The sequence below is a fragment of the Sphaerodactylus townsendi genome, linkage group LG07, assembly GCF_021028975.2.
Source record: "Sphaerodactylus townsendi isolate TG3544 linkage group LG07, MPM_Stown_v2.3, whole genome shotgun sequence".
Lineage (NCBI taxonomy): Eukaryota > Metazoa > Chordata > Lepidosauria > Squamata > Sphaerodactylidae > Sphaerodactylus > Sphaerodactylus townsendi.
In genome coordinates this window covers 10,935,805-10,950,495 of record NC_059431.1, presented here as the reverse complement: position 1 = coordinate 10,950,495, position 14,691 = coordinate 10,935,805, and the positions used below count along the sequence as shown (strand labels likewise).

The window sequence follows — 14,691 nt, the reverse complement described above, 5'->3', positions numbered from 1 at the left end:
CATAGAGTTGGAAGAGACCCCAAGGGCCATCAAGTCCAACCCCCTGCCATGCAGTAACACACAATCAAAGCACTCCCGACATACACTCATCCAGCTTCTGTTTAAAAACCTCCAAAGGAGGAGACTCCGCCACACTCTGAGGTAGTGCATTCCACAGTCGAACAGCTCTTACTGTCAGGAAGTTCTTCCTAATGTTTAGGTGGAATCTCTTTTCCTGCACCTTGAATCCATGACTCCTGGTCCTAGTCTCTGATCCTCTGCATCTGGACCAGGGACAGGACAATCTTGGTCAGCTTCCAGGGACAGGACAATCTTGCAGAGGCAGACAATGGCTAACTACCTCTGTCCATTTCTTGCCCCTGAAAGCCCTGACAGTCAGGAAGTTTTTCCTGATATTTAGGTGGAATCTCTTTTCCTTCACCTTGAACCCATGACTCCTGGTCCTAGTCTCTGGAGCCGCAGAAAACAAGCTTGCTCCCTCACCAACAAGGCATCCCTTCAAGTATCTTCCAACTCATATGATTCTATGAGAACAGAATGTTTCCAGCACGAGCGGTTACCAAACCCAGCCTGAAGTTCTCCCTACCTGGGCAGAGCCCTTCTCTCCATAAGCACCGAGCATCGCCATACCTGGATGGTGGTTTTCCAGCGCGCTGAAGATTTTCCTGACAGGGCGCATGGCCGCTTCTTTGCAGACCAGCTTAACGTCAGAGCCAGAGTAGCCTTCCATTTCCTAGTAGGGAGTCCGAAAAGAAATACACTTCACTCTCAAAAAGAAAAAAAAAGGTCTTAAATAGGGCGGCCAGCTCCAGGTTGGGAAATAGCTGGAGATTTCAGGGGTGGAGCCCGAGGAGGGCGGAGTTTAGAGAGGCGAAGGACTTCAGTGGGACATAAGGCGTTAGAGTCCACCTTCCAAAGCGTCCCTTCACAGGGGTCTGCAACCTGTGGCTCTCCAGATGTTCGTTGACTACAATTCCCATCAGGCCATGCTGGCAGGGGCTGATGGGAATGCTCAATCCACTTATCTGGGCTCCCGCAAGTCTGGAGTGCTCCAGGGGAACTGATCTCTCACCTGGAGATCAGATGAAATCCCAGGAGATCCCCAGCCACCCCCTCATGACAGGTGCCAGGGACTGGGGCCTTCTGGCTGCCAAGTGGATGCTCTTCCATGGAGCCACAGCCCCTCATCCCCTACCCCGGTGCCGCCACAAACAAGAGGCCGAGCCTCCGGTCTCACTGCTTTGCCTCCGCCTCACCTGACTGAGCGAGGCGTAGTCCAAGTTCGTACGGAGCTCCACTCCTCCGCTGTTGCTGACGGCAGGAAGCCAGTGCTGCACCATCGCCTCCCGGGCCTCTTTACTTGGGAGGTCCACCAGGATCCTCTTCTCCAGCCGCCGCAGCATCGCACAGTCCAGATCCCTACGGGAGGAGAGGGAAACGCTGCCAGACTGTCACCTTTTTCTCCTTCCTCCAAGGAGCTCAGAATGGCTGAAAGGATCTTTCCCCACTGCAGACACACAACAACCCTATGAGGTAGGCGAGGCGGAATGTGGGCGTTTGGCAAGCTGCATGGGCATTGTAGGGATTCGAATCCAGTTCTCCCAGATTCAACCTGACCCTCTAACGCAGTGTGTCGAACTGATTTGTTACGCGAGTCAGATATGTCATAAATGTGACTTGGTCGGGCTGGACCTGGGGGCAGGGCGGCACTGGGGGAGGCCTGGGGGGCCTGAAGCGGGGTGGGGTGGCTGCCTTGAGGGGGTTAATCAGGCGGGCTGCCTTGAGGGGGCTTATTAGGCCCACAAACCAGCTGAGGCAACCCCCCCCCCCCACTCCCAGATCAGGAGCAAAGCCGGGGGGGGGCGGGTCTCAGCTTGCTCATGGGCCTGCAGGAGAAAGGGGGGGGGATATAAATTAGGCTCTTCTTCTTCTTCTTCTTCAGAGCTATGGCACGCACCTTCCTGCCCTCTCTCACGATCTGCCTAATTCTGTGCAGCTATCTGAATTTGCCGAGACTCAGTGTGGATTTAGTGACAGGTATTTCATTTTTTGTATATCTTTTCACGGCACGTCATATGTATATTCTTAAAACCACTCAACCGACGTATGGTTTTATTCTGCTGGTTCATGACCATCATACATCACTGACTGTTTGGTGTGCAACTGGTGGGCTCTCTCGCTGGCTCAGCGGGCAAGCGAAGGGGGGAGGGGGGCGCACAAATCTGAAATCTTTGAGAAGTGGCTTAAAATCCCATAAAGGGCGAATTAAAGCCACCCCCGGCCTAGAGTTAAAGCGGCAGAGGCAGAACGCCCAGCGGCCTCCTTCCTTAACTTCCCCCCCTATAAAATGCTGGAAGATACTCAATGGTGCATTCCCTCCCCCATTTCGGGCCGTTTATTTCTCTGCACAGGCAAGACATTAAAACAACACTGAAGGGCTTTTATCCTCAAACTTTTAAAAGTCGCCTTTTAATACCAATAAAACCCCCAGGCCTTCCTATTTATAGAGCATCCCTTCGCTGAGCCCCCTGGATGGTTTAAGCACCTAAGAGTCCTCTTGCTGAAGCCCTTCTTTAGCTTAGCTGTAGTAAATAACTGGGCTATTAAGTCAAAGACTCCGTTTTTAAATATTCACAGCTGGCGGCCGTGGGCATCTGCTGCCTCTGGGGAGGATTAGGTGCAGCCGCAGCTCAAGCCCCCAAGAACAGTGGTGGCGGGGCGAAAAAAAAAGTTTAAAAGCTGCAAATTAATCTTTAAAGGCTTTAACCAAACATCAAGGCTTTGGCCGCTCCCCTGCCTAAGTAAAAAATCTTTATCTGCGTTTAGAGGCTCACGCAAATGTATTCAAAACGGACCCTCCGGATCTCCTACCAGGGCAGGTTGGAAGCCGCCAGAACAAAGACAAGATCGTCCGATCGGGCCAGGCCGTCCATCTGCACCAACAGTTCTGTCTTCATCCGCAGGCTCCCTTCGTGTTCGCCGCTACCGAGATGTGTTGGGGGGGGGGGGGGAGCAGAGAAGAGAAACGTTATTCCTGTGCGGCTTACTAGAGTGGACGCCTTTATTTCGAGAGGGACGAGCTCAGAAGCTGAAACCCGACTGTAGGTTTTGACTCTCTCCTCTCCCGCCTGCAAACACGATCCATTAGCCAAAGCCCCAAGTATTAGGTCCAACTTTGGGATGATTAACTTCGGGGTATTAATCTCACAATGAGCCCCGTGCTTAAGAGGCAGAAAGAAAGCATCCATTTTTCCAGCTTTATCTTCGCAGATGCAGATTAGCAGCAAAACGCTGAGCCGAATGCTAGAGCTTGTCGTTTACCGAGAAGGCTTTTTGCGTCGGATCGTGTTGCGCCGTTAGGAGCGACCGAAAGGGGCCATAGTTAAGTGCTGGAATGCAGGAATAATAATAATAATTTTTTAAAATCTCACGGGCAAATCGGGACTGGTGGTACATGGCATGGGTCCAGGGGTGTACCGAACCAAAAATTGCACCAGTGTGCCAATGAAAAGCATAGGATTGAAATGGACCAGTTGGCACACTAAGCTCAGACCCTCTTACTATCACAGTAAACTCTAAATTTATCATCAACTTTAGAACCCCAGGATAAAAAATGAATAATTGAGAATCGGTATACTGAAGAAGAATTTTTCGAAAACACATTCAGACGCGTGGTGTGATTTTATGCGTGATTCTCATTCCCCACATACTATTTCCACGTGGATGTTTGATACGGGAAAGTGCAACTCGAATAGGAAGTCCCATATACGGGAATGTAATAAATTTCTTGTGGAACTATGAATGGACTATAACAGTGGTGGCGAACCTATGGCACGGGTGCCAGAGGCGGCACTCAGAGCCCTCTTTGTGGGCATGCAGAAACAGAGTGCCCCCCCAACACATCTAGGCTGGCCTGGGCCGCTGGGCTCGATTATAAGTATTAAACCAAAGACCTAGTTTTGGGGAAGCAGTGTAAGTAACCCTGTTAAGCGCTGTTAAACCCCACTGATTTTCATGCGAAGAAATAAAGCGTGATCCTTTACCTGGGAGTAAGCTTGGTTGCTGGCAATGGGGTTTGCTTCTGAGTCAACCTTCCTAGGTTTGTGATTCACCCGTTGGAAGAGTTGCACGGTTGCTTCAAAGCAAAGCCGCCACCACCAAGCTTACTCCTGAGTAACGCACGCCTTGGAGGCAACCAAAGGCACCTGGTGAGCTCCCAAAGGCACCTGGTGGGCCACTGCGAGTAGCAGAGAGCTGGACTAGATGGACTTTGGTCTGATCCAGCAGGCTCTTTCTTATGTTCTTAACCGTTTTTCTAAACTAAAACCTTAGTATTCATGTTAAGTTGCCGTGTTGGCACTTTGCAATAAATAAGTGGGGTTTGGGTTGCAATTTGGGCACTTGGGCTCGAAAAGGTTCGCCATCACTGGACTATAACTTTCGGACATTTTTTTTTTGGATTTATATCCCCCCTCTCTCTCCTGCAGAAGACTCAAAGGGGTTTACAACCTCCTTGCCCTTCCCCCCTCACAACAAACACCCTGTGAGGTAGGTGGGGCTGAGAGAGCTCCGAGAAGCTGTGACTAGCCCAAGGTCACCCAGCTGGCGTGTGTGGGAGTGCACAGGCTAATCTGAATTCCCCAGATAAGCCTCCACAGCTCAGGCGGCAGAGCTGGGAATCAAACCCGGTTACACGAGCTCTTAACCTCCTATGCCACTGCTGCTCCTTGACAACGGGATACTACCAACACCATTGCAAGGGACGCAAGCTTCCACGAAGTGCGCAGGGTTTGGTGAACATGGTTGAACAAACTGGAATCCTCTTATAAACTTGGTCCCAATTATTCCATTTTTCGGCACCGGCGCTTTATATTTACAGACACTTATTTGCACTTAATAGAGCATGAGATACGGATTATAAGATGCTTGTGTGATTTGAGTATTCTGTAATAAATTATAACTTATAGATGTGTAAATGGGATTATAGGATACATGTATATGATTGAATTATTCACACATAAAAAGTTGATGATAAATTTAGAGTTTATTGTGATAATAAGAGGGTCCGAGCTTAGTGTGCCAACTGATCCATTCCAATCCAGGGGTGTACTGCCCAGGGGGACATATGGGATCAAATGTCCCCAGGCTGTGGCCATTTAGTCACATGGGGTAGGAAATTGCCCCCTCCATCCAGAGGTGGGATCCAGCAGGTTCTCACAGGTTCCCGAGAGTAGGTTACTAATTATTTGTGTGTGCCGAGAGGGGGTTACTAATTGGTGATTTGGCCACGTGATTTTTGCCTTAGTTACGCCCCTCCTCTCAGCAGTAGTGCGCAGAACTTGAAGCAGTCTAGCAGGAGGTGCACCGGCGTGTGTGGCAGCCTGCGCCTGCGTGCATTCGTTTCCCGCCCAAGGACCAGCACAGCGGCTGCGTCCTTGCCACAGCCCCGCCCAGGAATGCCCTGTCCCTGGAATGCCCGGCCACGCCCCCGTCATGCCCTGCCCAGCCCCATTGGTGCTACGCCACAGTTTGAATCCCACCACCATGGGAACCTGTTACTAAAATTTTTGGATCCCACCACTGCCTCCATCCCTCCTCCCCACCAGGGGGTGCAGCACGGAAAACTCAGATTTTGCACTGGGCTACATTTTCCTTAGATATGCCTATGGCATGGTCACAGGCCAGTATGATCCAGCATGTGGTGCCACACTGTAGCCCTAGAATACATTTAGCTCTAGAATACATCTCTGTCCAGCACCCATTCAGCCTATCTTCAGGGCCTTGGGCAGAAAAGGGTTTTCAAAGACAATACTAAGATATCAAGCCTCTGTAATAAAGGTAGCGGTTTCAAAGAGATCCACTAATGGTATAGATGCGAAGGATACCAAGTGTCTGATGCCAGTAAGTACTCCACTTCAGTGGATGAGTCTCATGTACTCATAGGTCAGCAGTGGCGAACCTATGGCACAGGTGGCAGAGGTGGCACTCAGAGCCCTTTCTGTGGGCATGGGTGCACAGAGTTCATCATGTGGGGGGGGGGCTTGTAGTCGTGCACGCGAGGTCAACGTAAGGACGAGACGAGACGCGGTGATAACATCTGGTGGAGAGCGCCAGCAACGGGAGCGCGGAGGTCCGTGATCCTAGCGACTCTGCCGCGTGCTGGTTCCTGGCACCTTTTATTATGATTATAGTGGGGGCGTGTAGAAGGGCGGATCGGGGGGAGATCCGGGAGAGCGGGAGAGCGGGAGACTGAGAGATCATCATGTGATGCATGACCTCACCTGGCTGCTACGTGCGGAGAGGAGCATCGGCGTCTGGGCCTAATCCTCACCTGGGGGCAAGACCATTGTCCCTTTGTCAGGGACACCCGGTGGTTGTGAGCCAGGCAGTTCATGACCCGTGACTCATCGGGGGGTGAGGGGTGGGGGAGCGGTGCGACCAGAAGACCGTAGGAGCGCCGGTGTTCCGGCGCTCTACTCACGGTGCTGCTGGGCCAGCAGCTCATCCCTACAGGACGGAAAATCACCCCCCCACACACACATCTAGGCTGTCCTGGGCATGATCCTTAACTGGGAGTAAGCTCGGTTGCTGGCAATGGGGCTTGCTTCTGAGTAAACCCTCCTAGGGTCGTGATTCACCCATTCGAAGTGTTGCACAGTTGCTTCACCAAGCTTACTCCTGAGTAACACGTGCCTTGGAGCCAACTGTTTTTTCTAAACTTAAACCTCAGTATTCAGGTTAAATTGCCATGTTGGCACTGCGATAAATAAGTGGGTTTTGGGTTGCAATTTGGGCACTCGGTCTCGAAAAGGTTCGCCATCGCTGTCATAGGTGAACGTACAAAGTACTCCCTTCTATTGACCACCAGCCAAGAATTTCTTCTTCATCATCCTGATGTTTTGTGCGTTCACCTCTGAGTACAATAAATTCATCCACTGAAGTTGGGTACTTACTGGCAGACACTTGGTACACACCTGGTACAAATCAGACCTAGTACACACACACATATGTGTGTGTTTAACTGTCAAGTTGCAGTTGACTGATGGCAACCCCATCGGATTTTCAAGGCAAGAGATGAACAGAGGTAGTTTGCCATTGCTTGCCTCTACACAGCAATCTTGAACTCCCTTTGGTGGTCTCCCACCCAAAGACTAGCCAAGACTGGCCCTGCTTAGGCTTCTGGGCTCTGATGAGGTTGGGCTACACCAGGGGTCTGCAACCTGTGGCTCTCCAGATGTTCATGGACCAATTGGCCATGGTGGCAGGGGCTGATGGGATTTGCAGTCCATGAACATCTGGAGAGCCGCAGGTTGCAGACCCCTGGGCTACACACACACACACAGGGTCGGTTAAAGAGGAGGAAGGAAAAGAAGACAAAGAGTTTGTAAGAAGACTCAAAGGGGCTTACAAACTCCTTTCCCCGCCTCTCTCCACAAAAACACCTTGTGAGGCAGGTGGGGCTGAAAGAGTTCCAAAGAACTGAGACTAGCCCAAGGTCACCCAGCAGGCTGTGTGTGGGGGAGCAGGGAAACATATCCAGTTCACCAGATAAGAGTCCGCTGGTCAGGTGGAGGAGTGGGGAATCAAACCCGTTTTTCCAGATTAGAGTCCACCTGCTCTTGGCCACAACACCATGCTGAGTTTCAAAGGGGGGCTTCGGGAAAAGACCAATAGGACTTTCTCCATGGCTCTCAAGCTTACCCCTTCTCTGATCTGGCCCACAATTCACAGACAGCTTTAAAGGGGGATTACACATTGAGGGAGGACGGGTCTATCAGTGGCTACTAGTCATGGTGACTAAGATAATCTCTGCATTCAGAGGTAATCAACCTCTGAATCAGAGTGCCAGCAGGCAACATCGGGGAAGGCCTCCCTGACCTGTGGTTGACTGTCCTAGAGGAACTGGTTGGCCACAGTGTATGAGACAGGATGCTGGACTAGATGGGCCACTGGTCTGATCCAGCAGGGACAGTCATAGGCTCACTGGGCTACAGGATTCCCTTACAGGGAACAAATCAGCAAAGGGCTCGGGAGCCGCCATCGAGAGCTCTTTTACCCAGGAGAGCTGCCTCGTTGACTCATGACTGACTCCAGCTCGTCCAGGAAGATCGTGGAGGGAGCGTGGTAGCGGGCCAGTTCAAAGAGCACCTGTTCAGAGAGAAAGAGTCCAAAGAGGGACAAGGTGAGTCATCTCGAGCGACACGTGGGCTTCTCTCTAACGTAGTGGGGGAAAGCCACAAAGCTAGACCAAGCGGCCCCAGCTGAACTTACAGAGGTACTTCCTGCTGATCTAAATGAACCATCTAAGTCAGGGGTCTGCAACCTGCGACTCTCCAGATGTTCATGGACTACAAATCCCATCAGCCCCTGCTAGCACGGCCAATTGGCCATTGTGGCAGGGGCTGATGGGAATTGTAGTCCATGAATATCTGGAGAGCCACAGGTTCCAGACCCCAGGACTAGACGGACTGTGTGGCCCTTTCCAACTCTATGATTCTTTGATTGAGTTAGACCAGGGGTCTGCAACCTACGGCTCTCCAGATGTTCATAGACTACAAATCCCATCAGCCCCTGCCAGCATGGCCAATTGGGGCTGATGGGATTTTTAGTCCATGAACATCTGGAGAGCCGCAGGTTGCAGACACCTGATCTACCTTATGGCAGGGACTCTTCAGTAGCTTTCAGTGACTTTGTATTGTCGAAGGCTTTCACGGCCGGAATCACTGGGGTGCTGTGTTGTTTCCGGGTTGTATGGCTGTGTTCTAGTAGCATTTCAGTGACTTTCCTTGCAAGCAGCAGACATGTGTGATGGATCTAGCAACAGGCAGAGGCAGAAGTACCAGAATGCAAACCCTCAGAGAGCCCGAGAGTGTGAATGACAGGCTGCGAGCGGGTAAAGTTTTAGAAACACTCAGAGCTTCAGACAGGATTTGAAAAGAGATTAAGCTCTGAGTTCCAGAGAGAGTAGACACGATTGTCTGGGAGAGATCTGTGGTTTTGGCGGGAAGAGAGAGCAGGGGGAGAGAGAGGGGATCCCTATCTCTAGCCAGGAAGGGAATTTACTTCTAGGCAGAGAAGAATTCTTAGCCTGTGTTCTAGGAACGGAGCTAATCAGTCTTCTGGACGAAGTGGGTAGAACTGAGGGGAAACTGACAGGGGAAAAGATTGTGTCAGAGACGGAACAATTCTTTGGTCAGAAGAGGAATCACACTATGTCTGTGAGACAGGTTCCCCACCTCTAGTTCTGCAGTAGGATTTGCTTCAAACGCCATCAGCTAATGCTCAGATTTGAAAAGTCTGAAAGGGAAAGTGAGCTAGGAAATGCTTCGTTCCGTATAGTTAACAGGCACAAGAGTTACCACATGAACCCCTGGGTGTAAATTTGAATATCTTTTGTGCTAAACTTTGAAAACACCTTCATATCTGTAAATAAAAAAACTGCCTTTTTCTATGCTGACAATTCCTGCCTAATCTTTTGAAGCGGTTAATAAAATTCTAAAATTTATTTGTAAACTTTACAAAACAAAGGCTCCTGGCCTGGTTATCTGTGGTTATTTTATTCAATAATGCATCTTTCTTTATTTTAGCAGGGGGTATATCCTTTGGTGGAAAGCTATAAAATAACCTCTTTTTGAGTTAGCTGGAGTAAAGGCAACCTGAGCCTTCTATGAAACAAACAAATAAAACAGAACAATAAGTTTTCAAAAACTACCCAGGAAAAATATCTTAGATGGTACCCTCTGACTTAAGCATCCTCTGAGACGTGCCTTGATTTTGCCATGTTGCTAAATGTTTTACTTATGTGCTATGCATTTCATTTTCTGTGACGGACTTTGGTTGATGTCGTTGCTAAATTCTGGATAGTGAGAACAGAACTCTGCACGCGCCACAAGAACTGGGAATATTTTTGAAATACACCTCTTGACTTGGGGATATAAATTATAAATCATTTCTTAAATCTGCACAGCTTAGAAGAGAGGAAGAGCAACACACACAAATAATCCTGCCCTTATGGTTTAAATCTTTTCTCCTAAATCCTACCCAAGTACATGGAAAATAATAGGATAGAAGAAAAGGATTCTGGACAAATCCCAAAGCAGCAACAGAGATTAAAACATTTGCTTTTCTTCTTATGCTGCTACATCTGTAGGTTTTTAAATAAGGGTTTTTTTTTAACAAACAAACAAAAAGAGAGGCAGGAATGCAATTTAAAATAAAGTTGGTGAAAGTAAAGTGTTCCAAATCAAAACAAAGGCTCCTTCCGCACATGCAGAATAATGCACTTCCAATTCACTTTCACAACTGTTTGCAAGTGGGTTTTGCTGCTCCGCACAATAAAATCCAGCTGCAAAGTGCACTGAAAGTGGGTTGAAAGTGCATTATTTTGCATGTGCGGAAGGGGCCACGGATGATTGCTGCTGTTTTTATCAGGAAGGGGGGAAAAAAGGAAGAAAACGACAGCCTCTGGCAAGTGTTTTCGCGTTCAAGGTTTGTAGGATCCAGCCCGGCACACGCACCCCTGTTTCTGTTTGCCTCCAATGGAAGAAGAACGTCCCGTTGAATCAGAGCCAGCTCTCTGTTACTTTTCCATCTGATCGCTTTGAAAGGCAGTGTTGCAAAATGGTTGCAGATGATCTGGGGGGGCTCAGGGTTTGGATCCCCACCCTGCCATGGGAGCCTGGACCAGTCATATTCTCTCAGTCTAGCCTACCTCACAGAGTAATTGTGAGGATAAAAATGGATGAGAAGAGAACCATTTAAGCTGCTTTCGATCTTTTTTTTGTTTGTTTCAACCAAAGTGATACAATACAATAAAATTCCGTTTCATTTGTGTACCGACAATTATTACAATACATATATATTGCCTTTCAGGAAAAAAAAATTAGTATTAATAATACAGTAGTGCACAGTGAGTCAGAAGGGTAAAGAAATAGAAAAATTAGAAAAAGAAAAATGATTATCCGGCAGAGTAGAAAGGACATAAAAAGTAAATAAAGAAAAAAGAAGAGAGAAAAGAGAGAGAGAGAAAAAAAAGAACCCAGGGAAAGGGAGGGCTTCCAATTTAAGGGAATCCCCTATAAGGGATTGCATTGTTACCTTAATAAATATAGCATTTGCTATATATTTTTTTCCATTACCTCCATAAATGTATCATTATTTAACATTGAAGGTACAGTAATAATTTGTTTATTCCATATCTATCTTGTACAAAATCATTTAAAGGTTGCCAAGTCTCTTGAGATCTTTTCTATATTACTCTTTTTTAATATACCAGAAAGTTTGTCCATTGAGGCGTATTCAATTAACAGTAAGATCCAATCTTGCATCTGGGGGGGGGAAACGTCTTCTTCCAGTTTCGCGCAATCACAATCCTAGCCGCAGTTATCATATACAAAAGTAAAGTTTTACAATTGCTCTGAATTTGATCATTTATCATATTTAACAAGAATAATTCCGGACAGAAACGTATGTCTATTCCTAGGATGGTCTTAATATTTTGATAAATCCCCAGCCAGAAATTTTTAATTATTTTACAGTTCCACCAAATATGGTACATGGAGCCCTTCTCGTCTCAGTCTAGCCTACCTCACAGGGTAATTGTGAGGACAAAAATGGATGAGAAGAGAACCATTTAAGCTGCTTTGGATCTTCATGGGCAGCGAGTCAGGGTATAAATGAATAACTGATACAGTACCCAAAAAAACCCAAGGCGCGTGATAATGGTGACGGTAGAAAGTATCCTAAAGTTACAGCTGATTTATGGAGACCCAGCAGGGTTTTCCAGGCAAGAGATGTTTGGAGGTGTTTTGTCATTTGCCTCCTCCGCGTGGGCTGAGAGAGTTCTGAGAGAACTGTGATTGGCCCAAGGTCACCCGGCAGGCTTTCTGTAGAAGAGCAGGAAATCGAACCACGTACTCCAGTTTAGAGAGCCAGCGTGGTGCAGCGGTTAAAAGCAGGTGGATTCTAATCTGAAGAACCGGGTTTGATTCCCCCACTCCTCCACCTGAGTGGCAGAGGCTTATCTGGTGAACCCGATGTGTTTCCGCACTCCTGCATTCCCACATTGGGCCAGTCATAGTTCTCTCTGAACTCTCTCAGCCCCACCTGCCTCACAAGGTGTCTGTTGTGGGGAGAGGAAGGGAAAGGAGCTTCGTAAGCTGCCTTGAGACTCTTTACAGGAGAGAAACATGGGGTATAAATCCAAACTCCTCCTTTTCTTCACCTCTACAAAAAATTACACAATGCTGCTCGGCATGAAACCGTACTCGCTGATGAAGATTAAAACGTATCACACAAATCTAAGGAAGTCCCAAGGACAAAATGTGTAAGTAACAAGTGATATATATCTGAAAAGACAGCCTGTAGCTGAATGGACAGCCAGAGAATTAAACAGCAGGTTTGTTTGCTATCAGAGGAAGGTGACGTCTTTCATTTATCTTAAATCTGGATGCAAGATCTATGCCCCAACCTGAGTGGACCGGGCTGGCCTGACCTCATCAGACCTCATACTGGTTAACAGCAGGTGGATTCTAATCTGGAGAACCAGGTTTGATTCCCCACTCCTCCACCTGAGTGGCGGAGGCTTATCTGGTGAACTGGATGTGTTTCCACACTCCTACATTCCTGCTGGGTGACCTTGGGTTAGTCACAGTTCTCTCAGGACTCTCTCAACCCCACCTACCTCACAAGGTGTCTGTTGGGGGCAAGGAGAGGAAGGAAAAGGAGTTTGTAAGCCCCTTTGAGTCTCCTTACAGGAGAGAAAGGTGGGGTATAAATCCAAACTCTTCTCCATCATCATCTACAGATGTCTTTCAACTTGAAAACCCTTTGGAGTTGCTATAAGTTGGCTGTGAGACTTGATTGGACTTTCACGCAAAGGACATACCCCCTGCTAAAATCAAGAAAGATACATTATTAAATAAAGTTTATTTTAGGTCACCAATTACATCCATATGGTGTTTTAGAAGTAAAATATTTTAATATGGTTTCTGTGAGCAGAGGCTGGCTACGGCAGCAGCGTATATGATTGGTTTCAACTGTACGAGAGATTTACTGACAGGAAACTCGTCCGACTTCCAGCTTGCATTCTTCTAATGAAAAAATTCTCAAAGCAGGACATAATACTGGATTCCTGTTGGTTACTATGATAGATTTGTTTTGGATGGGTAAACAGCACGTTTTGCAACACCAAATGTGTAAATGTGCTTATGTAAACAAAAAAACAAATCATTTGCAGCTTTATATTTGGTTGCTGGAAACTAACTAAGCCTGAAAATGCTTACTGCTCTCCAGCTTGAGATTTGGAAAATAACCCCAGACGACAAAATGAAATTTGGCTAAATATTAGAGAACAAAGCCAGCCAGATCCTGCGTGATGTAGTTGATAGCGGAGCCAGAAGTGAATTTATTCCACTTCTGGTCTTGTTTTGAATCAAGATGGAACAATGGTTTATTTTCTATATACGATAGATAGGAACAAACTGTATTAGATAGAAAGTAGGATCACCCAGATGCCGGCCACAGATGCAGGCGAAAGGTCAGGAGAAAATGCTACTAGAACACGGCCACACAGCCCGGAAACCCCACAACACCCCAATACTGTTCTTGATGGTCTGATTCAAAACAAGGAAGCTTCATGTTGAGTCTGCACGTTCACTGCCAAACTCCCGCTAGGGCAGAAGGAACCCCAGAACGGTTCTTACCCTGACAAGCTTTTCCGAGTCGCCTCTCCATTTGCTGACGATGGTAGAGGCAGAGATGTTGAAGAAGGTTGTGTTGCACTCGGTGGCGACCGCCTTGGCGAGCAGCGTTTTCCCGGTACCTGGAACGAGTGGGAAAGAAAACCTCGTGATGTGATCAAGGAATGCCCACTGTAGCCAACCTAAGGCCTGTAGCAGTGCGGAGGGTGAGAGAGTGGTCTTTCTCCCGGAATGCTGCCTTGGCAGACCTGGCAAAACAATGCCCTGAAAGAAACTCCATATTGGGACTGTGTCTGGCAAGAATGCCTCAAGGATCCCCCCCCACCCCCGCACCCACAACTTCATGCCTGGCCCATATGTTACTGCCAGGAAAATAAAACATTTTCCTGAGTCAGGTTGACTGGCTACACTGGCTCCATGCCCCGACGCGGAGACTTGTATGGTTCAGAAGCCTCCATAAGGTTCACAGAGAACGTATATGTATGTTTGTGCCAATGTTATATGGTTTCCCTTTCGTTTATGTCATTCTAGGATGTAATAAAAGCCCCTCTTTAATTGAATTTATGATGTGCCTGCAGTTTAGGATTTTAGTTTGAATAGGTTATCCAGTTAAGTTTAAGGTTTTGTTCTTGTTAGATTTAGGAAAGTTTTGCCTATAAGTATATGTGTTTATCCCTTTAAAAGGTTTCCCCTAACGTTTAAAGTTTAGAAATGTTATTTTTGAAATTTGTGTCTGATGGCCAAAGTGTGGTGGCTAGAAAAGGTTTGATGTTAAGGGACAAGAATGTTGGCTCTGGAATGGAGCTTAGACCAACGCCCAGGCAACTCCTTGACAAAGACCTTCTTTGGACTTGCAAATTGGATCTATTGCCAGCACCCAAAGGTCCCCAGCCGTTGGGAGACGTGCAGGGACCACCATTAGACCAGTTTGAACTTTTCTTTGTTGCAGCGATGTGGGGCGGGAGCCTCAGGGCACTCCTAAAGGAAACAA

The 14,691-nt window shown here is 47.7% G+C and overlaps 1 protein-coding gene across 1 annotated transcript in view; it reads right to left on the bottom strand.

Moving 5' to 3' along the window:
- Window positions 1-359: 359 nt before the first annotated feature.
- KATNAL2 (katanin catalytic subunit A1 like 2) overlaps window positions 360-14,691 on the bottom strand; it is a 45,122-nt gene continuing 30,790 nt past the window's right edge. Inside the window, exons 13-17 of the mRNA XM_048504318.1 lie at window positions 13,704-13,822; window positions 8,057-8,148; window positions 2,872-2,982; window positions 1,257-1,419; window positions 360-733 (exon numbers count right to left, since the gene is read on the bottom strand). Coding sequence (XP_048360275.1) covers window positions 557-733; window positions 1,257-1,419; window positions 2,872-2,982; window positions 8,057-8,148; window positions 13,704-13,822 — 662 coding nt within the window. The 3' untranslated portion in view covers window positions 360-556. The remainder of the gene's footprint in view (window positions 734-1,256; window positions 1,420-2,871; window positions 2,983-8,056; window positions 8,149-13,703; window positions 13,823-14,691) is intronic.